The 27749-nt window shown below is 44.3% G+C and overlaps 2 protein-coding genes across 5 annotated transcripts in view; both read right to left on the bottom strand.

Annotated features, from left to right (window-relative positions):
* Positions 1-1436: 1436 nt before the first annotated feature.
* SFT2D2 (SFT2 domain containing 2) lies at positions 1437-21678 on the bottom strand. Of its 4 annotated transcripts, none has more exons than XM_012729164.1 (9): positions 21551-21666; positions 18601-18684; positions 17107-17193; positions 16818-16903; positions 12984-13065; positions 11313-11348; positions 11162-11220; positions 8815-8844; positions 1437-6919 (listed from the first exon to the last, which is right to left on the bottom strand). In XM_012729164.1, exons 1-9 carry the CDS (start codon positions 21611-21613, stop codon positions 6880-6882), a joined length of 567 nt encoding a protein of 188 aa, XP_012584618.1. In that variant the 5' UTR covers positions 21614-21666; the 3' UTR covers positions 1437-6879. The 4 variants fall into 4 exon arrangements, with proteins under 4 accessions (XP_012584618.1, XP_012584619.1, XP_012584620.1 ...); XM_012729165.1 differs by having other exon boundaries at positions 18601-18627; XM_012729166.1 differs by lacking the exon at positions 21551-21666 and adding an exon at positions 19517-20697.
* A 3089-nt stretch (positions 21679-24767) lies between these two features.
* Positions 24768-27749, bottom strand: part of TIPRL (TOR signaling pathway regulator) — an 18000-nt gene continuing 15018 nt past the window's right edge. The window contains exons 6-7 of the mRNA XM_004688457.2: positions 26603-26665; positions 24768-25821 (exon numbers count right to left, since the gene is read on the bottom strand). Of these exons, the coding sequence (XP_004688514.1) occupies positions 25672-25821; positions 26603-26665 (213 nt within the window). The 3' untranslated portion in view covers positions 24768-25671. The remainder of the gene's footprint in view (positions 25822-26602; positions 26666-27749) is intronic.

The following is a 27749-nucleotide window of genomic DNA, read 5'->3' as shown; positions in this document are numbered from 1 at the left end:
CAAATCGAAAAGAATGGCTACTTTAAAACAAAACAAAAAAAGAAACAACAAAACAAAAAATTAGTGTTGGTGAGGTGAAATCAGAGAAATTGAAACCCTTGTACACTAATAAATTTTCTTCAAGTGCACTTGGAACATTCACCAAGCTAGCCTGTAACCTAAGCCATAAAATCATGCCCCAGTACGTTTAAAAGGATTAAAATCATAAAGAATATGCTCTCTACCTACAATGGAATTAAATTGTAAATCAATCATAGATATCTGAAAAATACCCAAATTTTTAAAAATAAATATATATTTAAGTAATCAATGAATTAAAGGAGAAATAGAAATTAATGAATTAATTAAATAAATGAATTAAAGGGAAATAGAAAGTCTTTTGAACAGAATTAAAATGAAAATACATCCTATCAAATTTGTGAGATGCAGCAAAAAATACTACTTAAGAGGGAAATTTAGTCTTAATCTATATTAGAATAGAGATGTAAAATGAATTTTACTCAACTTTTCACTTTAAGTGCTAGCAAATTATACCCAAATTGAGTATAAAGAATGAGGTGACAGTAATTCAAGACATTAATAGGGAAAAATAAATGAAACCCAAGCTGTTCTTTTATTGTGAAATACAGCATATCACAGCAGCACACATATACACAGAGTGCAATGACTATCAGGTGAGCACTGTGTAAATATCATGTAATCAAAAACAGGACATGACCAGTACCCAGAGTCCCCTTTTCAGTCTCTAATCTCTACATGTGCACCAAAATAATCACTATCTTAACTTCTATGCAAATAACTTGCTTTTTGTCATTTGACCACATAAAGAACACTTCTGTAAGGTCAAAAATTGAGTTCCACTGGATTTTTAACTTCATATACTATTGATATGTTAGTTGGCTATTCATGTTCTTTCGTTAAATTCATTCCAATATTTTTAATTGTCTTTGAAGTAATAAAATTGATAAGCCTCAAGCTACACTGATCAAGATAAAAACACAAATTACCAGAATCCCAGAGAAAGGACATGACCACAAATCCTAGACATTAAGAGTAAGGGAATGCGATGCACAACTTTGTACTAACTAGATGACTTAGTTTATGCTAAGTATTAAACCAATTAGGTATGCAATAATATTCTAAAATAAACACTTGAAACTTATCTTTCAAAGATCTTCAGAACTCTTCTTCAAGCCATGTTAAGCCCTAGGTCATTCGAAAAAGAGGATTACATATGCAAAGAGCTCAAAAAGTAGGTGTTGAAAATGTGTGTGCATGTTAAAGACATGGTTTTCTCTTATTGTCACACTATCTTCATTTGGCTGAAAGACTCCTGAAAAATAAATGTGAAGAAGAGATAATACTAGATTTATTAAAGATCACAATTCTATTATTTATTGGAGAAAAAAATGACAACTTATTGTATGATATTTTAGGGGAAAAAGACCAGTTTATTAACAGCAAAATTCTTTCCCTTAGAAATGAATTAGTAAAATGTATACAGTATTTATTGCATGAAATAGTATCTCAAGATAGGAAAAGAAACACACAAGAATATATTTTTGGATATAAAAAATTCAGTTATGCAATCAGCAGCATTCAAAACCAGCCAAGTATCTATACAGTTATAAAAATTGATCTATGTTTTAACAAAGAGTCTTAAAAGCTCTTCATCTTAGAACAGGCACAATGTTCTCAAGGCAGATGGATTCCCCACAGGCTTCTACATATTCTCACCCTAACTTCACAATCAGAATTTACAGAAACAACAAAAGGTGAGAGTGCAGTCTTTTTTTTTCTTTTCTTGTTCAAAGTGACAATCAAGCAAACAAATTGAAAATGCAAAATAAACTATGTTCAGAAACAGCATATGACTGAATATAAACAATGGTTCACTGTAGGATTTATTACACAAATGCAAGGTTCCTTACCCAGAACAAAATCTAATACCTCCCCTCTCAGATCATTAAGCAAAGAGCAATCTGTACCCCGAGATTAGTCTCAATCAGGCCCTAAAAGATGCCTCGCAAGGACATTTAGTCTAGGCATGTATTTATATCAGAGAACAGTTGTCCATGACCTACATTTTTGGGGGGTACACTACTTATTAACACAATGACAGTGTGTTGTCACGGTATCTCTACCAGTGTTGTTCATTGTAATACTGTAGATCGATCTTTCATTTTAGTCACATTTCTCCTGTTTTGTAAACTCTCGTCCCTGGTTTCAGCTCATACCGTCTAGAGGAAATGTTTCACACATGCCTAAGCAGTGTATCAGCCCCTGCTAGAAAGGGTGTAATTTTATGTTGTCAATTTGCATTAATACAGGCTCTGCTGTTCCAGGTCAATTCCCTGGGCTCCATCAAAAGATGCGGAGGGAGAATTCTGCAATGTTTATTTTGGGGGGTCAGGGGGGCAAGTTACAAGCACCTGAGCACCAAGAGCAAAGCTGAAGGACATCAGGGAGATGAGAGTGTCATCTATGCATTTACAGCAAAACCAGAAATAACCAGAATATGGCACTGAATAGCCAAGCATGAACGAGCTGATACACAATACAGCATTCCCCTCTTTGCTCAACTAAAAACCCCCAAGATCTCAGAATTTGATGAAATTATGAATTAGAGGGCATTTTAAAGTCATATCACTTAACCTCTTTTTAAACAAGGATTTTTTAAAATTTTTCAATATTCCTTTGCTACATCTGATCAAGGATTATATAGGTGCAAATCTGTACTTAAAGTCAGCTGAAGATCTATTTGCTATTGTAAAAACACTATGTGTAAGGAACTATCACATGCCTTAAAAAATCTAAAAAACGCTGAAATTTAAAAAAAAAAAACTACATCAAAGATTAGCAAAATGGCTTTAAAAACTTAAACACTGATTTATTTTTTTTTATTCATTTGCTGCAATGTGGTTTAAGGACAAGTTGTGAATGTTGAAGTATTTGTGATCCTGTAGCTGAGTTGAGTTACAAGTTATGTGAGGAAAGAGAAGAAAAGGGACTGTATTTCAACTTCCCAATTCATCCCACAAGGTCTCATCCTCATTTCACATCTGGTGAGCTAGCAAGAGCTTAAACATCCAAAGCAGTGTCCCCCAAGTCTTTTTCAAGGGTATGGCCCACTTCTTAATTATCTTTTCCAATGGAAATAGCCAAAAGTCATTTTATTTAGAAACATTCATGAGTTTACTTCTGCACCTTATTAGAGTAAGGAATGTTGCTCTCAGACACATGATCCACCAAGTCAGATACAACAGTGATAGACAGAAGCTCCAAGCACTGAGCTAACTGGCCCAGTGAAAATGAGGCAAACTAGGTAAAAGGAATTTCAAGTCAGTAGGATGAGTTGTCCTGAAGCTTATTTGAACAGGTCGAGTAAATGAGGGGTTGCCAAGCCCTGTCAGTTCGGCCCCACACTATGAGGGGCCTTGCCAGCTAGCCAGCTAGAGGTGACCAGTGATTATCTCACAACTGCCCAGAGGGAGCAGGTCAAGAGCCCACAGGCTCAGGCATTGCGCAACCCAGAGCAAGCCAAGTTGCTGCTCTCCTCTGCCCCACCTCATGGACCTACCCACGAAATATCTCCTCCTCACTGCCTTTCAAGAGCCAGGCTAAAATTTCCTTTTCCAGAGTCCCTCCTGCAAGTGTCTAATAAAGCCTGGCTTGTTCAGTCACACCTAGTACTCTCTGGTGAATGCTCTCCCTAGAGGTAAAGGGCCTGCTCTTTCAGGCTGGAGCCAGTTACAAAAATGCTCCATGGGAGAGTGACTCGCCTACCAGGGACGTGATGGTCCATCTGTAATCTTGAGATCACAGTCTGGGCAAAGCCACATGGAGGAGCTGGGCAAACACAGGCTCTACCAAGAACATTCATCAAGAGGTGGGAACAGGCCCATTCAGAACTAACGCAGCACCTCTAAGGCGCTGGGAAATGGGGTGAGTGAGTGGTGAGAGGAAGGGCTGCTGTGCCCAGGTCAGTGGCCACAGTGCCAACAGGCACAGGCCAGAGCATCCCAGCTAGGGCTTCCAGACGGAAGCCCAAACCTGGGTGAGCGCATTTCATGTGTGCTAAAGTTGTCACTATGCTTCTTTTCACTCCCCAGAAGGCAATGTTCTGTCCACCCAGCAATGGACAAGATGAGATGAAGGCAGGGAGCAGGAAAATAGGGATCCTGACTGGTCACAGGGTCTAGAACCAGAATTCTCTGCTCCTCTAGGTAGCACTGAATCAGCATGGTTGCTTGGTAACAGCTTTCAGCAAATGTGAAAAGGATTTCTTCCTCCCATAGTGCAGCCAACAAAAACAAGTAGGGAAACAACGATAGGACAGAAGTCTGAATTAAACATCTAGGACCTAGAAAATGCAGCAAGGCAGGCTTGTCCAAAAATTGTTAGTGTTCTGACGGAAGTCTAAGCAAAGTGGTCACAGGCCCCAGGAATTAGGGCAAAGCAGGAGTTTTTATGCAAGAAGCACTGCCCTCTACTGGTGAGATCTGGCACCAATCCCTTAGTCCTTTCTGAGGAAGGGAAGGCCAGAGGACTGGCAAAGTTATGAAGAACATTAAATGAAATCATTCATGGCACTGTATACAGTGCTGAACACACTGCACTAGGTGTATCAATGGTGAGAGCATTCATTCCGTCACCTCCAAGGTTATGGCTATTCCTGGGATTTTGCTATCATTTACCTAAGCTGGGCCCCAAGCACAGCACCTCACACCACCTCATTGACACCTTGCACATATCCAGAAGAAAATATGATCCCTGTTACTTCTAAGCAGGTGAGCAAAATGAAGACGCAGCAGTTAAGGGACTTGCTCACCCTGACCCCACTATGTGATGGAGCCATACTTCACATCCAGCTGTTTGACCTCAAAACCCACATTCACTGCCATTCTATGAGCACCCCTTCAGGCCCCTTCTCTACCAGAGCACACTTCTGAGCTCTGACCTATTTCCCAAAAGTACCTGGGATGTGAGAAGAAAAAACAAAACAAAAAAAACATAAAACCCAGAAGGTAGCACAGAATTTCCCTTCCTGGCTGAACACAGGCTACGGACCTCGGTCTAAGACAGAGTGCCCTCAGCAGCCCAGCAATGGTCTCATGAGGCTGGGTTCCTCACTCAGGGCCTATAAGGCCTGTTTCTCTCTCTTCAGGTCAAAATAAAAGCCCAGCCAGCACGAAGTCTCAAGCAGAGCAGGAGAAAGGCAAGTTCAGCAAGCAGCCACAGAGACTAGAGGGAGGCAACAGAGCTTAGAGGTTCCCAGGAGACACGGCAGAGACCAGCTAGACCTGGTAAGGAGGAAAAACGCAAACCCACAAGGACTTCATCTGTAGGGTGACACTGAGGTCCTGGATTGCTAAAAATTCTAGTAATCAGGACAGGACTCTTACAAAGAAAGGTCAACAAGGCAAAGCTAAATAGGAACACAAAGGAATGATGGACATCCTCCAATTCAAGAGGAAGCATCTGAGGGGAAGTGGGGAAAAGGCAGTGCGGTGGCATAATGACACTTGGGAACAGAAAAGGCGCAGGCTTGGTGATGAAAACAGGGGAGACAGTTACCGAGGTGCCCTCCAGAGCCACATCAGGAACACGGAGTTGTGAAGGAGTCTAAAGCCAGCACACCCAAACTTAGAGCTCAGTTCTGTCACTAACTGTAGCTTCAGATGGGTCTAGGACCTCCCTGGTCCTTGATTCCCTGGGTCACAGAGTGGGATACAATCCCTGCTTTGTCATGAGGCTTTTGTGGGGATCAGCCAAGATTGGGGCATAACAGCACTTTGTATGTGCCCAGGCAGCAGGCTGAGCTGTGCCTGGCCTGCTGGTCCATGTGCTCCCCAGTGTCTGCAGCGCTGCTCAAGTGCACAGGCCAGACTGTTTAAAGGTCACTGGCAGGCGTGCCCACTTCCTGCTGGCACTACAGTAGGGCTCTGTCTTCCCACCAACTCTCCCATGGCCCTACTCCAGGGGAGAGCGGAAAGTATTAACTGGCTTAAAAGCAAACATTTATAAATAATGAAAACACAAAGATACACACACACACACACACACGAGCTGAGAGCAGCCGAAGTTTTCACCTCCTTTGGGCTCCTGTCCCAAAAGAAATAGCGGTGTTTCCTGCTGCTGCGGCTGCTGCTAGGTTTCTCTAATCTAGCTCCAGGAAATCAGGCATAAAGTTATATGGTGAGAGGGAGACAGACAGACGGACTCAAGAAGAGTGTGCAATGAATGTGGTGAACACATTCCAGCCAGGGTGGAGTCTACAGCAAGAGTGCAGAGGCTCAGATTGAAAAACAACACTCATCACCAAAAAGCTCTCCTTCCTCACTTCACTCGTGGGCCCTGCAGGCAGCTGGCAGGAGGGTGCGTGGTGTGTTCCAGGCGGCACAGCAGAGGCAAGTCCATGCTATGGGGCAGGGGTGAAGGTCCTGAGGCTGCAGGGCGAACCTAAGTGTCTCTGTGGACACCGAAATGCTGTCCCTTACTGTTGTGCTCCTGCTATCTCCAGTGAGGCTGCCTGAGGCTACCGGGGAATCACTGGCGCCCAAGGCTTATCTACTGCTGCTTAGTAAGGTTTTTATTTATGAGAATTCAGTGGAATATCTCCAAAGAGGAAACAGATGAGGGAGGAAGATTCTACTCTGTGAGATACAAAACCCACCGCTCTTACTGTGCGACAGACATTTGGGTTTAGGGGCACGTGGTGGCCTCCAAAAGCAACCCTCAAATGTTCAGATGGCAAGCAACACGTTGCTGCAAGATAAAAGGCACAAGTCTGCAAAACAGGGTTGGGAGATATTTACACAAGTGTCCATTGGCTTCCATCTGTAGTGCCTTCCAAAGCTTTGCCAAACTGGCTTTGTGTTAGGCAAGACATGTAGCAAAACACTTCTTCACAGCATCCCTAGGAAGGAAAAGCACACAGATACATAAGAAACCATCAACTGTAAGAGATAGAGGCCCTTTAGATTTCCTGGCCAGACTAGCACACTGCAGAGCATGAAGCACTTATGTAGAGGGGTTGGGGGGGCGAGGTAGACAGATCTACTTGGTCTCAAACCTCAGCTACAGCACAATTAGTATGGCCCTGGGCAAGCTATCTATCTTATTTCAAATTTCTCATCTGCAAAACGGACTTTCCCATTTATCCTACAGGTCAGAATAGAAAGTGGCACACTGGGGCCCTCCCTGGTGCCGCAGCAGGTTAGAGCGCTGTACTGCAAAGCTAAGCCGAGCCACGGCGGCCTCAGCGCGAGTTTGATCCCCGCTCCAGAGGTGACCCATATGGCGCAGCAGACCTCTCCTGTCTCACCCGCTGCTCCCCTCAGCAGTGTACCTTGTCCATATGCCTGTTCTGCTCCCCATTCTGGCTCTGGTGAATCCTCTCACTGCCCCTACACCTCTGGTCTGTACCCCAGCTCTGTATGCGTAAATAAATCTTTAAAAAAAAAAGGAAGTGGCACACTGAGAAGAGGAGGTATTTCATTGAGGATTGCTATCATGACAACCCAAAAGCAGCTCGGAGGGAAGTACAGACACACAGACACCAAGAAATGTCAGGACTGCAGCGATGGCAAGGTACGGGATGCGCTGAAGGCGCACCCCAGTTACGAGGCCGAGCTGCCATTTCCTCCTAGGCGAGCAGCAGAGACTTGTGGAAGGGATATCTTTCTGGGGTCCCCTCATAAAAGGAACTCTATAAGACTTACTAACATGCTCCATTCACCCCAGCCCGTGCGTGGACTCCCGGGAACTTAGTGAGTGCAAGGAAGAGGCAGCTCAACAAATCGCTGTTCCAGTGTCCGCAAGCATCTCCCTCCTCACCACATCTGGCTACAGAAAAGGGCTCTGTCCTTCTCTGTTCTCAGCTGCACTCATGTCAAGGACACTGGGCGTCACACAGGGAAGGCAAGAGAAAGGCGTGCATGCATTCTCATGAGTTACTGTGCTCCATTATCAAGATAACTCTAGAAAAGTATTGCTTACGCGATGCACCACTGCACAGCCCCAGAGGACATGCTGCATAAAGGGCCCTGGGGCCTGGAAGGGCCCTGGAGGCAGCTCACAAGATGTTATCACAAGATGCATAACATTTTAAAGGAGCTTGAAAGGGAGGTAAATGGCATCTACCAAATTTGACTTAACCTGTTTCCCAAACGTATTTGGTCATGGGTCCCCTTGCTTCCACAGGAATGCTATGAACACCATGGGAGGGCTATTCAAGGAGGCCAAGGTCTGGGACAGGGCGTGCCTCTGTGGTTCCTTCCCTAGCAGAGGAAACTGTCACTGGCTCAGCTCATGAAACCCACTACTTCTGACAGTGCCCCACCACTCTTCAAGTCACCCTCACACAGATCTGGAAAGGTCAGTCCAAAAGGAGCCAAGCAGGCCTGCTTCCCACGTGACAGACTGTGAGGGAGGCCCAGACCCCACACCTGGAAGTAATTCCTAACATGCTTTGGCTTAATGTAATCATTTTTAATTTATTACTTTTTTAAGATTTATTTATTTATACACACAGAAATGGGGTACAGGCCAGAGTTGTGGGGGTGAAAGGATTCACCAGAGCCAGAGTGGGGAACAGAACAGGCAGATGGACTGAAATACACTGCTGAGGGCGGGTCAGGAGAGGTCTGCTGCGCCATGTGGGTCAGCTCCCTGGGCAGGAATTGAACTAGAGCTCCAGTGGCTGCGCTAGCTTTACAGTGCTGTGCTTTAACCCACTGCACCACCAGGGCCCTAATGTAATCATTTTAAACAAGGAATGACACTGTCAGAGTCCTAAATAATTAGGCTTACCTTGCATATGGTATGTAGGAAAGGCTGTACCTGCAATGAAGAAAACAAGCAAAAGATGAGATCAAATGAAAGGAATGAAAGATTATACAAGGAAATAGACTTTAAAGAGCAGCTTCAGGGATTTCTCCAGGTCCTCTGGCCCCTCCTCCCTCAGAGCAGCAATAGAACCCACATGTACACACTCACACATACACACTCACACATGCACCAAACTGATGTGTGTATAATGCACACACGTGTGACACATACACAGTGACACATTCTCAGTCACTCTTGCACAAGACACCAGTATGCACACGCACGTAAATAGATGCTGTGCGGCACGTGTAACTGCAGAGAAAAGAGCAAGGTCATCTGTAGACAAAGAAGGAAGACAGAAAGCCTTGGGGTGGGGGGCGGGGACAACCCCAGGACTTCTGACTCACGGAATCACTGCTTTCACCCAATGGGCCAGCGCAAACACCTAAAATGGGCAGATGCCAGATACCCAGATAGCCCAGCAGCCCTATTCGGAAAGATTACCAAGTAAAATCCGGATTAGCTGTCCACTTAATATTCTACAAATCCTCAAAAAAAAAAAAATACAACATATCCAGGTGGGATAAACTTTCTGCATTGCTCTTATTAATTTCAAAAGAAAATAGAAAAAAAAGCCATAACCAACTACTCTGCCAATCAAAATCTTGGCAACATAGGATTCTTCTACAATCCCAAGTGAAAGAATTCTTGATAACCAGTTTTGAGGACCAGGCACAGAGTGTCGGCCAGTTCTAGGTCGGTCAGTCCTAAGAAAGGCAAAAGCAGCCAGAGTAGTCAGTGCTGCAGGGAACACAGCCGCTGCCTGAGTGCATCCGAATGCTGAACCTTTGAAAACTGGCTGCAAAACCAGCCTACGAGCAGAGGGAGGCATGCGGAGGTGCCAATTTCTTCCCCCAGAAGAAAACCAAAATAAGTCACTAAGCTACGCCCAGCTTTTTCAGTACCTATTGCCAAAATATATTATATTAAAGTCAGGCCATGATTCTTTTCCATATGTCACACTCAGCGTGTACAGAAACACATTTCCTTGTGAACCCAGTAAATTGCAAATGACGTTTGAATGTGCATTCATTCTGAAGTCCAAAATTACTAACGGGAGGGGTGGGTGTTAAGCTTGCAATCTCAAAATCCACTTCTACAAACAGGAGCACACAGCTGCTTGTCAGCAATAAGAGTTTGGGTGTGTGGGTTGTTTATACGAACATTTCCTCCAGCCTCAGCTCCACATTCACAGGCTCAACCACGCACATGTCAGTTGGTTGAATGTGCAAAGAGGAACCCACAGACACGAAGCCCATGGATGCACAGGATGGACCACGATGGACTTGAGCATTCTGAGATACTGGTGGCCACGGGAGTCCTGATACTAGTATCCTTGGGGTCCCAAGGAATGACTATACTTCAGCTTGAGGGAATCAGAAGTTAAACTAGACTTTGAACTGTGTGGGGGTCAGCACCCCTTGCCCATCCACTGTTTAAGGGCAACCTTAATTGATCTTTGGAAGCCTTAAGACTTTGAGTTTTCTTTGCATGAGAACAAGCAGTTTTCTTCCCAAAGTAGACTACCCACACTGGTACTGAAACTGTCCTGAAGGTGTCATTCCTTGATAAACTTTGAAAACATTGCAGAGTGGCCTGGAAGCTCTACACCTAGTAAGTGAACCAATTCTCCTGCTTTGCAGCTGCACCAGTGGGAAGGGCCAGGAGCCTACTGACGCCTCTGCTAGCCCTTTCCTATGCTGAGCCCCAACCTGAGACTGTAGTGACCAGTCCCTGGTCTTGCGAACAGGCCTCCAACACCCATGCTGACCACACAGGCTACCACAAAATTTTCTATCCCAGTCATCACTCCTCTCTCCTGCTCACAACTCACTCTTAGTCCTTCTCTTAAATGATTCATTCCAGCACCAACAGAAGGCTCATTATTTCTCTTAGCACTTTTCTTTTTCTTCCATGCCTATTTGACTCACAAGCCTCTTTTTATCAATCTTTACAATACTTCATTGTCCTTGTACTTCCTGGATGTGAGTGCTTTAATAACATTTGTAACATCTCCAAACCAACTATGAATTTGGCAAAAATACTGCAGCAAAAAACAGCCTCCCGGGCCCACTCAAGACCACTAATGCCATCTATAGGCAGCGGGCTTTGGCTCTGGACTCTGATCACTTGCATCCTTAAGAATTCCTAAATTAAAAAGCTTCTATGTTTTTCTAATCCTCCCACTTACACCAAGTGGAATTTTAGCTGCTTTGAGGGCGTTGCTCAAAGATCCACGTGGGAGGGGACTGTTTAAAAGGTTACTTACCACGTCAGGGCCAAAGACTGCAAAATGCAGAAGATCAGAGCAAGTCCCCTGTTATGCCACTGAAAGAAAAATGAGATGGTTTCATGGAAGTGTATGACAAGAAGCATAAGCCAAGAAGGTGAAGGAAATGAAAATGAAACTATGGACTTACCCAAAAGGCCGCACACAGGGTAAGTGTAAAGCACAACTAGAAAGAGAAAGGAAGTCTTATCTAAGTAATGCAATGACAGCAAGGCAAAAAGCAAACAAAACTGCAAAGCATTATTCTCAACAACACTTATTAAGCCAATTCTGCAATTACCACAGCAAACAAATGCACCTTTCTTATCAAAGCAGTGAATCCCCCAAGCCCTATATTTGGCAGAGAAGTTAAAATCTCCATGAAATTAAGTTGGTTAATAAGGATTCATGTAGCTGACAAAGAAAAGAATCATCTTCTGCTTTCAAGTTTTCCTAAAATCTCTGGGCAGCAAACAAAATCTCACCTCTGGCCCACCTACTCACCATCCAGACTTTCATACAAACACACTAAAATAGATATAATGCATTTATTTATTTAAAAGATTTATTCTGTTATGTATACAAGAGCTGGGGTGGTAGCTGGGGATATGGAGGGTGGGAAGATTCACCAGACTCAGAGTGGTGAGCAGGGCAGGAAGACTGACTGAAGTACACTGCTGAGGGGAGCAGTGAGTGAGACAGAAGAGGTCTGCTGTGCCATGTGGGTCGGCTCCCTGGCCAGGGGTGGAACTGGTGCTACAGTGGCTGCTGATAGCTTTGTAGTGCTGAGATTTAACCCCTTGAGCCACCAGGGACACCGGAGTTTAACACATTTAAAGGCATGTTAAGGCGTACCCTGTCTGAAGTAGGAAGGGCGTGGGTGGACAAAGGTTAATGAGAGAGATTAATGTCACCAAGTTTTTGTTCCTATGTCCCCTAATACTTTCCCGAGACCTGTCTCAGAAGTTCTTTCTATCAGAGACCAGTGCAGGCCCTCCATTCTGGGGGCCAACAGCAGTGCTGGGGCTGTCAGTCTTGGCTGGCTTGGCCAGCTTCTGCACAGGCACTGCTTGACAAATCTGTCCATGTAGTTTCTGTGTCCAATATTGTACCCAAGGCTCTGACAGGACACAAAATAAGTAGCCAATGTAGACATGGCCTTCCAATACGTCTAATACCTATTGGAGCAAAAGAGATATACACCAATGAAACTACTATGTAAGTGTGCTGCCTGAGTTCCAAACACTGTATTACTGATCACTATAAGAAAAGGTGAGGGAATGCAGTCTGGAATGACTCTTCCAAGTGGAAGAGAATGACCCAAAGAAGGGAGAAGACTCTGGGTAAACAGGAAAGGAAGCTACAAGATTAAGGCACTATTGTGAGTGCTGGGCCCAGTGAGGATGGACAGGAGACCAGGCCCACTCTGAACGCTGATGAAAACAAGTACATCTGATCCCCAAATTACATAACAATGAGGGGGAATGCCCACCCTAAGAGACTGGGCACCCACTTAGAGACTGAACCCTTAGAGTTGCTCCCTCCATCTCTGCCGATGTGTGGCCTCACCTGTCCCCCAAGGGAGTTCATGCTCTCTGCTACCTTCTCAGTTTGGTGATCTGACCAATAAATACCCTCTGGAGGTGCTTTCTAGAACAGATGAGACCTTGGCACCCAATGAGATAGAGGGGACAATTATCAGATGAAGACTGCTTCGTGCTGTCTGACAGCCATGGGGTCAAGACAAGAGGAAACAGTTTAAGAAAAACCAAACTGCATAAAGCAGAAATAAAATCCTGCAACTTAGAAATGCAACCCTTACCAGCACCAGGATAGTTGCAATCAAACGTGTCGGCTCAAACATTCGCTTCAGCTGTTTCATTGGTCCCATGAGGAAGACAGTACTGTGAGGCAAACACAGGGAAGTTGTTCAGAGCAGAACAGAACCGCCCAGGGATGCCAGGTGACCTCCCCGATACCTCCAAGAGGCCCTGGGCGGCACAAGCAGTAGCTGACAATTGGTAAGCTCTTACTCTGTGCTGGACACGGCATGCCAGGCCGTGTGTGTGCTGTTCCCACTCAATCTACCAACAGCTTATGCAGATGAACATGGAACAATTATCAATTTATTTTACAGAAGAATAAAGTGAAGCCCAGAAGGATGAGCCACTTATTCAAGGTCATGCAGTTAGTCATTGGTGGAGCCAGGCTGGAAATGCAGGAGGCCTGATAATAGAATCTCATTCACGACCATCAGGTCAGAGAGGCCCTTGCCCTCGTAGGTACTATTTTGCCTCCTGAACAATCGACCCCAGAAATCAACCAATCAACCAAAAATTTTAAAGCAATTTTAAAAAGTAAAATATCTTAGGTTACTTATGTTCAGAAGCAGAACATTGCAGAATGCAGGTTATCAGAAGAGCAGAGTCGGGGTGGGGAGCCAGCAGGGGTCAAGGCACTCTGGTAAAGGATTAGAGTGCTTGGGTGCTAGAGATGGTGCAATGATGTACATCTGAAGCAGTGTGAACCTGTACCCCTACATCATACAGTGTAGTAAACCAAGTTACCTCAATAAAAAAAAAGATACAATGATCCCCAGAAAATCACTCAAATATTAAGATCATATATGACTTGTTGAATGTTTTCTAAATGCCAGGTTTCACAAACATGACCTCATTTCATCCCCTGGTAAGGTATGTGACATTTAGAAAAAGAAGCTCAGAAGGGTTAACTTGTGGTCTATGCTCACACAGCCAGAATCTTGAGCTGGCATTCAAATTCTTATCTCTTGGGAGTTCAAAGTTCAAAGACATCCCAAACAGGCCTTCTCCAAAAGAACCGGAGTGAGTGAAAGAAAGCCCAGCACAAGGAGCTGAGCCTCACACCAAATGCACGGCTGCGTTAGCCTTAAGTCCTGTTTCCCAACCCCTGACAGCACCCCATCCTTGGCATCACCCAAGGTAGCCCCTTATGGTCGGTGTTTAACACAAGCCAACCAGCAGCTGACATTAGTCACCGAGTGCTCACAACAAGCAAAAACTAAGAAAAGAAGACTATCTCTCTTGGAAATGCCATTAAGTTTCAACTTGAATTCCAAGCTGCACGCTCAGTCCAAGCCTTTAAGAGTGCACTCAAGCCCACACTGACTAAGAGCTACAGCCCTGGCTGGTCTTAAAAATAAAACACAGCATATACAGTTGACCCTTGAACAATATGGGCTTGAAGTATGTGGGCCCAATCACACATGGATTTTTTTTCAATAAACATGTGGAAAATATTTTGGAGATCGTGACAATTTGAAAAAACTCACAGATGCCTACACTCTGGGGCTGGGGGCGGGAATCAATAAAAAGGTGTGTCATGAAAGCACAAAATATATGTAGGTAATAGTCTAGCTTATCATTTGCTACCATAAAAAAACAAAAATCTTTTTTTTTTTTAGGAATTGTATTTTGTATTTTAGGAATGTATTTTTTAAAGGAAAGGCAAGCTTCACCAAAAAGTGCATGCAAAATGCAAACTTAAACAGCACAACCTGGTGCCTTTTGCAGATGAGAGAAATGTAAATATACATAAGGTTTCAGTATTAAATCAAAGCTGCATAAAACCAACTGCAATACCTATGGTATTAAAACTCTGCAGCCACTTCCTGTTGCTACCTGTGTTCAAGTCTGCACATATCCACTTAAAATGCCACTGGGACACTTATCATCTCCACGGTCACTCCATTGAAAAAGTAAATGTGAAATTTCAACTGGAGGGTGCACAGTGATTGGTGGGGGGGTGATCTGGAGATCTGGAGTGGGTGCTCCTCAGCCTCACTTTATTCAAGAGTTGGTTGTACACAAAAATATCAGGGTATAGGTGAAGCTGTAAATTCCTAGACAGACCATTCAACAACCTAGAAAAGAACAACCTGCTCCCTTTCGCACTTCCTGGGCCAGGCTGCAGAGGGCCGGCCCTATTAGGGTGTGCTCAACAGCTCTTTGAGCTAACCAAACACCCACAGGTTGATGCTCAGTCCAGATTACACAACAGCCTACAATGCCCACAGCAAAATGCCCTTCTGAAAATTAGTATTTGAGAGTTTTGGAGCCAAGGTTAGACACCTGAGGACCAGCATTTTACTGTCCTAAGTACTAATAAATTAAGTTTTTAAAAGGTGGCCAGAGCAACACAATCACTGTGTTAATGTCTGCAGCCAGAAACTGTCAGTTTGAGGGCAATCAGGAGCAAGTACGATGGAGCTGGCGCTCTGTCCAGTGGCTTAAGGAGGTGTAACAATGTCGTACAATGCAAGCTCTCTCACAAGCACGTAGGGATCTACAGAACACCATGTGCACGGTGCAGTCACTGATTCTGAGGGAAGACAGTAACTAGGAGGAGTTTCAAAGAAGAGATGATTTCTAAGTCAGGTTTTAACAAGTGAGCAAGAATCCACCACACTGGGGAACATAAAGGGGCAGAGCGGAGAGTGGCTGGAGCAGCTTTCTGAGCAGAGAAATAGCATGAGCAGAGGCACAAAGATATATGGGGAAATGGAAGCAGTTTAGCCCAGCTTGGGGAGACACTGGGCAGGCAGTGGGACTGGGTAAAGCCAGATCTGGAAGGGGCTCTGAGGCGGGGGGCTTTGGACCAGACCAGTAGACAGGGAAGGGAGCCACCGGTTAAGCAGGACTGCGGGTGAACCACACCACAGCTCTGTGGAAAATGGTGCAGACCTGGGCACTGAAGAGGCAAAGAAACTGGCGCGAGGATCCAGTAGCACTCAGGTGAGAAGGGAAGTGGTCAGACTTGACAGCAGCTCAGGTATCGCCTTCTGCAGGAAGCCCTCCCTGCTCTCTGGCTCAGGTTATAATCTATTCAGCTGCTTTCTCCATCTCTTCCAACATGAGGAGTGAGAGGTCTGTCTGCCTAGCCCCCACTGAATTCCAGCGCAGTAGGAACCATACTGGCTTGTCTCTGAATCCTCAGAGCCAGGCACACAGGTGGTCCAGGCTTAGTCTCTGGACCTGTGAGTCGATCACGACTCACAGCCACGGAGATAAAAAGCCAGGAAAGGGTCCAGGAAGGCTTGGTGGGTAATGGCAGGGTGAGGGTGGCAAGTGGGGCTTGGATACCCAGGAGGCTGAGGCTGTCACTGAGACACAGGGAGGAGAGAAGGGGAAGGGCAGATGACTGAGTTCACGCTGCAGCTGCCCATTCCAGGAGAAGGGCCAGGGCCGGCTGAAGACAGAACTGGGACAGTCAGCCACAGGCGTGGCAGGAGCGCTGGTCTGAGGGCCATGACCTGCTCTGTGCGCCTGCACCGCTGGCCCGGTGAATCCTTTTAAAGTCACTGACTTAAGGAAGGGTAGAGTGCTGGTGAGGACTGTGTTAGAGACTGAAGGATTCATTCAAGCTGAGATTCATTCAAGGCCCTCCTATGTAGAATCACAGCAGTGATACATGTCCAGGGACATTTCAAAGGCAAACTGTGATCTTAGAAGACTGTATAAAGAGGCACACCTGAAACTTCTACTTTAACTATATGTTTTCTCTGCAAATCCTTAGTGTTACTGAAGCATCCTGCCTTCCAACCCCTGCCTCCTAAGCACCATCCACACCTATTTTCCCATTTAATAAGTGGAGATAGTTAGATTAAAAAAAAAATTACCTCCCAATTGATGCGATGTTACCAAAGGTATAAAACACTGCAAAGAGGTAGAGTCCCTTCTTCGGCACCCAGAGCAGAAAAGTACCCTGCAAGAAAAAGCACAGGCTGGCATATGGGAGCCCCAGCTTGGGGGCCACAGGACTGCAGCCTGGGTTCCCCCCACCTTCACACCCTCCCCTCTGACCCATGTATTTCAGTGAAGAGATAAAGAGAAAAGGAGGTGGTTGAAAGGGAAGAGAGAGAAAATGAAGGCTGGTGGAAAAGACAGAGGAAGGGCAGGTGGTCTTACCAGCAGTGAGCAGACAATTCCTGCAACAAAACACGCAGCAAAACCTTTGATCCTGGTCCCCCAGCTTAACGAAGATGCCTCCACAACCTGAAATTTTTAAAAAGCTGATTACATAGAAATATAAGTAAATGTAACCTCCAATCACAAAGGAGTCAGGTGACTCAGTTCAGGTGTGTGCCCTGCACGTGACAGGAACGCACAGTCCCACAGCAGCACGAGCCCGCGCGTCTCTGGCAACAACCTAGCTCCTTATCCAGCTGTGCATCTCCAGGCCAGCAGAGGCGAGGTTAGATGTCTACGTATCCAGAGGGGACTCTTGCCTCAAGCACAATGCCTTTCACAAACAAGGCAAGACAGCAGACCCTGGAGGAGCCCCGGGCCTGGCCAGTCTGAAACAGAGAAAAGGCCCCCACTCAGGCAGGTGTGCCTTGGGGCCTGGTCTCCTAAGTCCACAGTTGGTGCCAGACATGCCTGCATCCTGCAACCTCCAGGCAGGGTAGGGGAGAAGGGTGACTACACGCTCATTTACCAGGACTCCCATGGGAGCTGCTGGCGTCATGGGGATGCCCTTCAAGGTTCTGGCATTAACCAAGTCAACCAAGAGTGAGACAGATCCCAGCTAATCACCGCCCTGCTCATCCTGACATTGTCACCATGATTAATCCCTCTCCAGAGCAAAGTTCATAAGAGGCGAAGATTTCCCACAAAGTCTGCAAAAGTCCAGAAGCCTGGGAGTACCTCCAAGGGTTCTGCTCTCCTCCCACTCAACCGAGATCTTCCTAGTATGCCCCCCAGTGCAAAGGACTACACCTGATTCCAACTGGGCACAGGCAGGTGGCCGCCAGACTGCAGCCAGGTCTGGGTGTGTTCACAAGAGGCTCCCCTGTGTGGCACACGGACCCCCCTCCCCCCAAACACTGGGGAAAGCTTCCCACACAGTTGGGGTCACTACACTGGCTTCTCCCCAGCCTGAACCACCCCCAGCTCAGGAACCTGTGTCAAGTCTGTCTCCAAACTTCCTGTCAAACCAGAAGTTTGAAGAAAAGGACCAGAGGCTCCCTGGTGGGGCGGACATTGCTACACAATGGCTTCCTCTCCACTCTGGAGAAAGGTCTTTAGGGCAGATTATTCCCTCCTACTCCAGCATAGCCACGCATGTTGAAAGTGGTACAGGATATTGCAATACACAAACGTACATACTTGTATATACACACACACACACTCACAGCACTTGCAGTAAAATAACCCTGTAGAGAAAGGCACACTCAGGGCTGGCACATGCAGAGAAGAGGTTGAGGACCTGACAGAAGGCCCCAGCTCCAGGCTGAGGAAACTCTCTTCCCCCATTAGCCATGAGCTGCAGACATCAGGTCTCACTGGCTCCTGGACCATGAGCTGGGGCCACTTCTGACCAGCCTACTCAACCTCCCATCAAGGCCAAAATAAAATCGAAAAGCGAGTACCATGCAAATACTAAAGCACCAAAGAACTTACCTCGCCAAGGTGGTAAGAAGAACCAAGCTGCATGTAGGGAAGAAAGTGTGGCAGGAAGACTGGATTGGATGGGCTGCCTGAATGCTACGCAGTTAGCGACAGGGATAATTAAAAAAAGATTCAACCTTTGTTTACAAAGAGCATAAACCCTAAGGATAAGTGTCAAATCTGAATTGGCCTTGGCATCAGAATACCTAATAGTCGCAACAGGATAGTGAGGTGCCCAGCCCTGTACAATGAACCAAAATCGCTCATCACTGGCATGAAGACGCTTTCCTGGTTTCTACCGTCAGAAAGGAAAGTGACATGCTGGTACAACAAGTCTCTCCAGCTGAATTCCATACAAATGTCACCAAAATGTGGGGAGGAGTGCAGTGAGGCGAGGGTTATAACTTCTCATCACTGGTTTTTCCACACCGTGTGGCTACAGGCTTTTTACATGCATGCTTGGCCACAGGCAGGAGGAAGCTGCTTTTGCATTTCTTTTAACTGGACCCTCTGAAAACGAAATACTTCTGACCAATTTATGAAAACAAACTCTGTTGATGTAAAATGTCTCTCAAAAGTCTCAGCTGCTGGGAACTGCTAGCATACTTTTTGGAAATTAGAGTCGCTAAACTGGTACCTGGATGGAATGTGTAGGCAATCTGTTCCCAAGCTGACTTTACGCACAAAGGCCCTTTGACTCTGGGACAGGACAGGGGAGCAGGAGCTCTTGCCAAAGAGAAATAAAGTTAAGAATTGTTCAGGGAAAAAGGGCTGGTCATCAGACGAGGGTGATAAAGGCATATTTTATTCCTGTGCTTGCAAACCAGTACCATTCAGATGTCCTTTATCTTTAGAATCCTTTATAAAAAGATGTAAAGCCTACACTTTTGGAAGAAAAGCCATTGAAACTAAAGAATTTAAGGTGTACCATGAAGAAGAAGCATCGATTTGGGAAACATCAAGAGGCGCGTGGTGATTAGACACTGCCAAGTGATTTTCATAGTTACCTGCATTCTGATGTAGAAGAAACAGAACTAGTCAATCATTTATTATTTGCATTCAAAGAGTTAAAAAAAAATCTTAAAGCACTCACTTCTAATGACCTCAGACAACAATAGTTCAACTTATCACACACACAGCAGAAATTTTACCACATGGTTTTGTTTACCTTCAAAACTATGGAAATGTCAAGTACCAACACTTTTAAAGGAAGCTGGAAAATCCAAGACAAAAACAACCCTGACAATAAGTACCATACAATAATGCATGTAAACAGGAATCCCACACTGAGAAAGAGGAAACAGGCATCAGTCTTCTAGAACACAAGAGAAGCACATGCTTGAGTTAAAATAGACTGAACACATGCCTGAGCTTTCAATACTTTAAAGTTCTCCATTGTGATCAACACAGGCATTCACCAGTTTAGGTGAAAAAAGAAACTCAGCATTTTCATTTTCAACCTGTATTATATCATTCACTCTTGAGGGTTTGCCCACTGCTTGTGATTACTTTGTAAATATGATAACTGCATCAGCCTGCTTCCCTCTTGAACCCCTCTCTGTTTATAAAAGTTTGTTAACAATATGGGACATCAGCTTTAGGTAGTAAGTATGACTGTCAACTAAGTTTTCTTAGGTCCAGGCTGAGGTTTCAGAGTTCATAATAGAAAAAAAGGAACAGAAATCAAGCACAAAGCACTCAAGGATTTATTCCTGAACCTTGGCCAGTTATGAAGACAACACATTTAACTGCTCTGCCATGTCAGCAAAGATTTAAACCCCAGTTTAAGTCCAGTTTCTGTAACACTGGGTTCCTATAGTGGAATTCTCACGGTAAAGATTCACAGAGTAGGTTTTACAACTCTGTCGTTTCATGGAGGGGGTGGAAGAATTATACAAAACCTGAAATAAAACAGAATGGATGGAAGCGGTGTGCTGAGAACACCATGAGAAACAGACTGAAATCAGAGGGGAAAAAAACTTAAATCTCCAGTTGAAGACCCCACATCTTCATTTCCAAAACTTTCATAGTACTGATGGGAAAGCTGAGCCCCCATGGAAGCACCAAAAAGTAAAAAAGAATCTAGAAAGGACATCAAAAACGACAAAAAGCATACAAAACAGGAAAAATGTCAACACCCTGTGTGCCTCTAGAAGAGATTCAGCTCCATCAAAACCTTGCTAATAACACACACACACACACACACACACACACACACACACACACGCAGTCTCAGGAGGTCCTTGGGTGTCCACAAAGTGCAAACAGTATGAGCACCGAGAAACAAGATGTGGTGCCTGTCCCCAGGGAGTTCCCTGGTTGCAGACCGGAGACAACACGGAGGCGTGCCGACCTGCAGTCGGGTGGGAGAGTCACACCCCACAACTTCAACTCCAACTCCAACCAGGCCAAGCAGCCCCGAGCTCCACCCGCCCTGCGGCGCGGTGGGCAGCCAGCGGGAACCTGCGCGACCACCCGCCCAAGAGCTACCCAAGGGGACTCCCTTCGCCGGACTCTCGGGATCCCATGTCTGTCCCGCCGCTTGAGCCCCTTTCCCTGTCCGCAAGGATGGAGCCGAACCACTGGCAATGGCCGCCCTCCTCTTCACAGAAGTTTCTGGGATTTTGCTCCGGCACCGCCCACTCTTAGCAGGGGGTATAGGGCGGGCCAAGGGGACAAAAATGTAACCCCAACTCGACCTCTCAGGACAAAACGCCAGTTCCCGCACCTGTGGCGGATGGGGATCGGGAGTGTGTGGGGGGTCCCCGCGGCGCCCAGCAGGGAAGAAAGGGGGAGGAAAGGCTGATCTCCTTTCCAGGAAATCCTGGAAGTTGTTTTCGGCTTCCGCACTTGCCATCCACAAGCGCCCGCGAGCTCAGAGCCCAGTCGGGTATCACCTAGTCCCCGTCCCCTCGAGCCCCGACCGAAGCCTGGGACGGGTGCAACGCCGTGGCGCACTCACCTCGGCCAGGCCTCCCCGGTCCTCGGTGTCCTGCCCGCTCAGCACCTTCTTCAGCTTGTCCATCCCCGGGCCTGTCCACCACTGCCAGCCCCTGTTCGGCAGCCTGTTGCGCCGGCTACCGCCGAGGCTCTTCCGGGTGCTCCGCCCCCTGCACCGCCCCGCCGACACCGCCCCGCCGTCGCCGCCAATCACGGCGCGCCCCGCCCAGGTACCTGCCCACCTGGCGAGGGGCAGCGCAGGCGCCCAGAGCCCCCGCGCCCACCGCCCACGTTTCGCTCCGCCTGTTTTTACCGCAGGTTTTGGTCAAAGGAGGTGGGGCCGCCTGGAGGACTTGGGATTCAGGTTCGCCGAGGTTTGCTACACGTCGCTTCTGCGTCCCGCGTCGCTTTCCAACTCTTAACCTGCTGCCCTCGCGGAGCCAGCAGGGATTCAATCAACAAACACTGAGGACTTATCACGTGCTTTGTCCTGAATATCCTTGTAGGAGTATAGGCCCAGGTTTTTCTGTCCCTCCCCCAACTATTACACTTATCCTCCCTCTAATAGTGATGACTCTTCATGTCCTAAAGATCTTTTGCTATTCTTCCAGAGGAAAATTTTTTTGTCCGAGGGATAATTCCCTCAGAAATCATGGGTTTTTGCTTGGGTCGTGGAGTGGTTAAGATTTGTTATTCCTCTCTCAGGAAACCTAAGGCTTTACATCCTTCCAGTAAAGGGTCTGGAGGAAGTCAAAAGGTTTCTTCTATCCCTCAGCAACAGCCAACTTCCTCTGGTAGGCTTGAGCAACCGACAGGAATTTCCTGGTCTTTTGCCTGCCCCCAGGTTCCTGGTGAGCATGGGGGTGAGCCTTTGGGGGGAAAGGCGTTAAGTACAAAGCCCTCTTACTTGAAATTGTTACTTCAAACCAATAGCCCATAGGAGCCTTTGACAACTTCAGCTTAAACTGATTTTTTTTTAACCCATGGCTATCTGATTCTCATGGTCTTTCTGAGAGGAAACAATTTGTGTGTGCCATTACTTGTTGGTCTTCTCATTTTTGGGGATTCAGTTGACTGCCTTGAAATCTCAGACCTGTCATAGTCTCAAGATAAGCTGTAGTTTCATAGATTACTCAGCCTTTTTGCCTTGCTGAACTAGGTATGGCATTCTCTTGAGGCTTTCTACAACCTCTCTAGAAGCAGAGCTCTTACCTTTAATAAAGCTGTTTATTATTCCCTTAAATCGGTATTACTATCACTTCACTTATTAAATTCGTAATTATTTTTACTTTGTGTCTCCTCCATTAGACCTTACCTCCAGACACTAGACCTTCATTACAATCCCTTGCACCTGGTACCATACAGCACAGAGTATTCAAAGCCACACAGGATGGTCCACATGACAGGTAATTCATATTGTCACAAAACAGAACACATTAGCCTGCCATTCAGTAAGCACTGGCTTATTAAAATCTCCATAGAAGTACAGGGGTAGAGGAGAGGTAGAACAAGAGACCAAAGGCTAACCTGAGGGATTTTATCTGAAACTGTTAAATTTTCATTTATAGGCCCTCCCTGGTGGAGCAGCGGGTTAAAGAACTGCACTGAGAAGCTAAAGCCACTCCTGCATGAGTTCAATTCCCACCTGCCCCGGAGGTGACCACATGGTGTGGCAGACCTCTCCTGACCAGCCCGCTGCTCCCCTCAGCAGTGTACTTCGTAGATCTGCCTGTTCTGCTCCCCACTGTCTCTGGTGAAGCCACTCACCGCCCCTGAGTCTCTGGCCTGTACCCCAGTTCTGTATGTACAAATAAATCTCTTTTTAAAAAAAATTTCATATGTCTGGAGAATCAGGCTACGTTGTAATTAAATTCAAAACATAAAACACAAATGAGAAGTGTATAACAAACCATTTTTAATCAGGCATCCCAAAACTGAAATAAATGGCATAGCAAAACACAGATTAGTAATTCCTTGTTTATTCTCCTCTTAGAAAAAGACACACTGGAACAAATAAATATAAAATGGCATGTCTTATTTAGCAATGGCAAATACAGGTTTTCTCGGTAGTCTTAATAGGATTAAACTAATGAAAACTTCAGAAGTACATTCTTCTATCTACCTTCCACCTGCTATTGAAAAAAAATAGGGCAATTCTTTAATACTCTACAGTTTTTAACAGTGGATTCTCAAAATAAGTAATCTAAGATCAACTAAGGGACATCTAAATCAAGTTATGTATATATACATATAGTATAATGTGGCCTAGAAACTTCCACTATACTTACAAGCTTTTAATTTTTTTATAGTTTGTATGAATGGTTTTTGTTCAAATCTGTATGGGGGAGGGGAGGGACCAGAAAGCTGAGTATACTATATACACCAAGAGAAAGCCTTAAATGCAGGTATATTTAATATACATTAAACATGCCATGTCTTCTCAAAGTCAACAAAATCCTGATTTCCTGTATGTGACACAGCAGAAGGAAAATAGCAAAACTATTTGTGAACATATTTAGCTAATAAAATTAGCTAATTACCAATATTACAGAGTTTGAGCAATGAGGAATGTGGAGTAATGATGTAGCTTTGCTACAATGTATCTTTAGGCTAATATTAAGGAAGCTGTTAATACTTTCAATTAAATATTCTTAATGATTTATCCATTGAGCAGAACTACATACAGCAGACAAAAGGTACAAGGGGGTAGGTGACTTTTCCCCTTGCCCTGTAAACAATTATTTTTAAAAAATCCAATTCAAGTGATTTCTTACTTAGTGTTCTTTAGCCACTTTGCACTTTATGAAGACCAAAGAGAATATAAACTGCTTAAGGATTATCATCAAAAATAACCAAATGGAGTTTAAATTTACTTTGGGGTACATGCTGTACTGTTATATTTTATGAGATTCCTGTAATGTTAAAAACATGAATCTTAACAAAACAGAAAAACTTAATTTTATATTTTAAAATAAAGTTCCCCTCCTCTATAGCTCTCCTTCAAATATTTTAAGTAAAAGAGTAATCTGGATGCTTCGAGGGTTATGATGTAATGTTTCTTTAAAGATTTATTTATGCATACATAACTAGGATACAAGCCAGAGGTACAGAGGCAGTGAGAGGATTCATCAGACAGAGTGGGGAACAGAACAGGCAGATTGTCGAAATAAACTGCTGAGGGGAGCAGTGGGCAGGTCAGGAGGTCTGCTGCACCATGTGGATCACCTCCCAGGTGGGGATCAAACTCATGTGGAAGTGACTTTAGCTTCTCAGTGTTGTGCTTTTAACCCGCTGCACCATCAGGGAAGGCCCATGATGTAACATTTTCTAGAAACAATCTATATTACACTTAAGTAACTTTTTAGAACCAACTCCAAATTCAATATTAAGTGAATTTATTCACTCGCAGCTTGCACAGAAGATGGAGGTGAAAATGTTAGTACAAGTTGGGCTACACCTAAGAAAAAGCACCTGACGATGGACGAAAGCCATCCGATGTCCTACCTGTCAGGGCAAACCATGCCCATGTGTTTCCTCGGGCATAACAGCGTAAGTTCTCACAAAAAACTAAGTTTTATGGTTCTGTGTCTGAAATTTTTTGAACCACAAAAACCAGTTAAAATTTTAGGGTAAAATAATTTATTTTATTTGTAGGGGAAAATCATCAATGTATGAGATGGATTCCTGGGAGGCAAGTGATGATTCTCCAGGAGTGCGAATAAACCTTCAGGAGCTCCAGTGAAAGGGCAGAGCAGCAGAGATATGAGCAGGGCTCGGGAAGGTCACAAGGTTCTGCCAGTCACTGATTTCAGTTAATCTCCCCACAGGTAGGAGGTAGGGTCTCATGATAGAGGCGGATTAGACTCACACACAGGAGACATGCACATCACTACTGGTGAGGTCCTACTTTGTGGCAATTTAGAAATCCTAATTTAACTCCAGGAAATATAAATCTGGAATATAAATTTGAAGATAAACAGTACGAACAGCAGTTGAATGGAACCTGCCTGCAACAATCTTTTATTTCTTTTTCCTGTAAGGTGCCAGAAAATCTGCACATTGACAAGGCAATTCTCTTAATAAAAATACTCGCTCAAAACAGCTGTGGTCTCCAGTCAGACTCCATGATGAGTGTATGTTGTATCACTTTCTATTCACAGGTGTATTTTCTTGTGAGTCTGCAGGATTTGAATCAATTCTTTCAGGAAATAGTAACTTCTCACGAACTGCTTCCTTTATCGGTAAATACTGTGAAATTTCGTTAGGTTCCGTGAAGAGGGAAGGTGAAACATGCTGGGAAATATATAAATTTATGTAGCATGATTAGGTCTTCTTACTTACAATAGATACCTCTTATGAGTGAATGACTTCCCTTAAATTAGTCTCAAATTCTCAAAAATGTCTTCAGAATTTAAAACCTTTTAATCCAATCCCCTTTCCCTTTCACTTGAGCACCTTGAAAACACTTGCCTTCAGTTAGAGACCAATATGTGGTCTACAACAGAATCTAGTAACTTTCTAACCAGTGCATACTCTACACCCAACCTAACCACTAAATGAGGAATATCAAGTCTGAGGAAGGTACCGTTTGTTAAGCATACACTAGGGAATCCTACAGTTGTAGAAGCCTGTACCACTCCCAGGGGAGCAAAAAGCAAAGCAAAGTTATGCCCAAACAAACAAGTCCAGGGGAAAAAATCACCACATTCTAGGAAGAATAAAGGAAATTACAGGGTGGCAGGGTGGTTGGTGGAAAGAATTTCCAACTGGTGTCAGACGCAGCGCTACCACTCAACAGCTGTGCGGCTTGGTGTTAAGACCTTTGGGTCTCAGTTTTTCCAGGGCAAACTATGGAAAAGAGACTGGATGATAACTATGGTGACAACCTATAAAATTGTGAATAACTGTGATGTTCTTGTATTTGAGGTAAGTTCAGAAAAGTAGAAGTTATCCTATAAAGTCTGATTAGGTGAACGAATAGACTTAGGGATACAGAGATGGCTGGCTAGTGGGGGGTGACGGGGGTACTACCACTAAAATTCAACCCATAAATATTGATATTTAAATACTATACCATCAAATTAGCAATTTTGCTCTCTCGTGATGTATATTCTCTTAACATGTAGGTCTTGTCGGCCTATATTTAAAAATAAAAAGAAAGATGCAATAAGTTTACTTACATTGATGACAAAATGCTTTCTATTAAACAGAACTGTCTATATTTAAGAACAGGTTGTGAAAGCAGAATAAAATTTGACAATAACTTATTCATAGTAAGATTATTTTTCACCAAATTCTGAATTATTAATTCTAATTTCTATAAATTATATCAGATACATATATAAAGAGATCTAATAATTATAAGGAAAATGCAAGCAAAATGTTACTTTGAAAGTAACATTTATGTATATACATAAATGGAGTATGCAAAGTTTATCATATTTTTCAACTTTGGCATCATATCTTTTCCTTAAGCTTTTTTATCTCTACCTATATAATTGTAGCTACTTTTGTGTCTAAATACAAGTGGAAACAAATTTTATTCTTTTCCTTTTCCACAAAATTCTTGCCAAATAACTTATTAAAATCACTTTTGTCTTCAATTTTTTTCAATTAAGTTTGTTTTAAGTTAGGTTTTAGAAAGCAATTATAATTTTTTTGATGAAAGGTGATTTAGTATAAGAAAAACCAGATTATATTCCTTTGAAGTTTCAAACTTTTATATCAATAAAACAGATGAATGGCACTTGTATAAAAACAAGTAGCTTAAAAGAATTTTAAATCATCAGTAACCACAGCTTCTACAAATAATATATCCTTAACATTAAGACATCCCTACATAAAATTGTATAGCAATCCATACCTGCTTTTTAAAATTCCACACTGCGGGCTTCCCTAGTGGTCCAGGGGTTAAAGTATTCATGCTATCAAGCTATTGCCAGCCACTGTGGCATGAATTTGATCCCTGGCCAGGGAGCTAAAATCCAAGTGGTGCAGCAGACCTCTCCTGTCTCTTCTGCTGCTCCCCTCAGCAGTGTATTTCAGTAGATCAGTCTGTTTTAAAAGCTCCCCACTCTGTCTCAGATGAATCCTCTCATCCCTGCACCCCAGTTCTTATATGCATAAGTAAAAATAAATCTTAAAAAAAAAAAAGAAAAACCAAAAAGTGAGAGACCAACTAAGTAAGATTAAGGGAGCAGAACTGGGTGGAGTATAGAATA

The sequence above is a fragment of the Condylura cristata genome, unplaced genomic scaffold (genome assembly GCF_000260355.1).
Source record: "Condylura cristata isolate star-nosed mole 26May11 unplaced genomic scaffold, ConCri1.0 scaffold00024, whole genome shotgun sequence".
NCBI classification, from domain to species: domain Eukaryota; kingdom Metazoa; phylum Chordata; class Mammalia; order Eulipotyphla; family Talpidae; genus Condylura; species Condylura cristata.
This window is presented reverse-complemented; position numbering and strand designations above follow the sequence as displayed.

What these genes read in the sequence shown, in the direction of transcription:
- SFT2D2 (XM_012729164.1), bottom strand. Translation starts at nt 21,613, where the DNA reads ATGGACAAGCTGAAGAAGGTGCTGAGCGGGCAGGACACCGAGGACCGG. An exon ending in ACCGGGGAGGCCTGGCCGAG is followed by an intron (nt 18,685 to 21,550) that starts GTGAGTGCGCCA and finishes CTAACTGCGTAG; the next exon opens with CATTCAGGCAGCCCATCCAA. An exon ending in CTTCTTACCACCTTGGCGAG is followed by an intron (nt 17,194 to 18,600) that starts GTAAGTTCTTTG and finishes TAAAAATTTCAG; the next exon opens with GTTGTGGAGGCATCTTCGTT.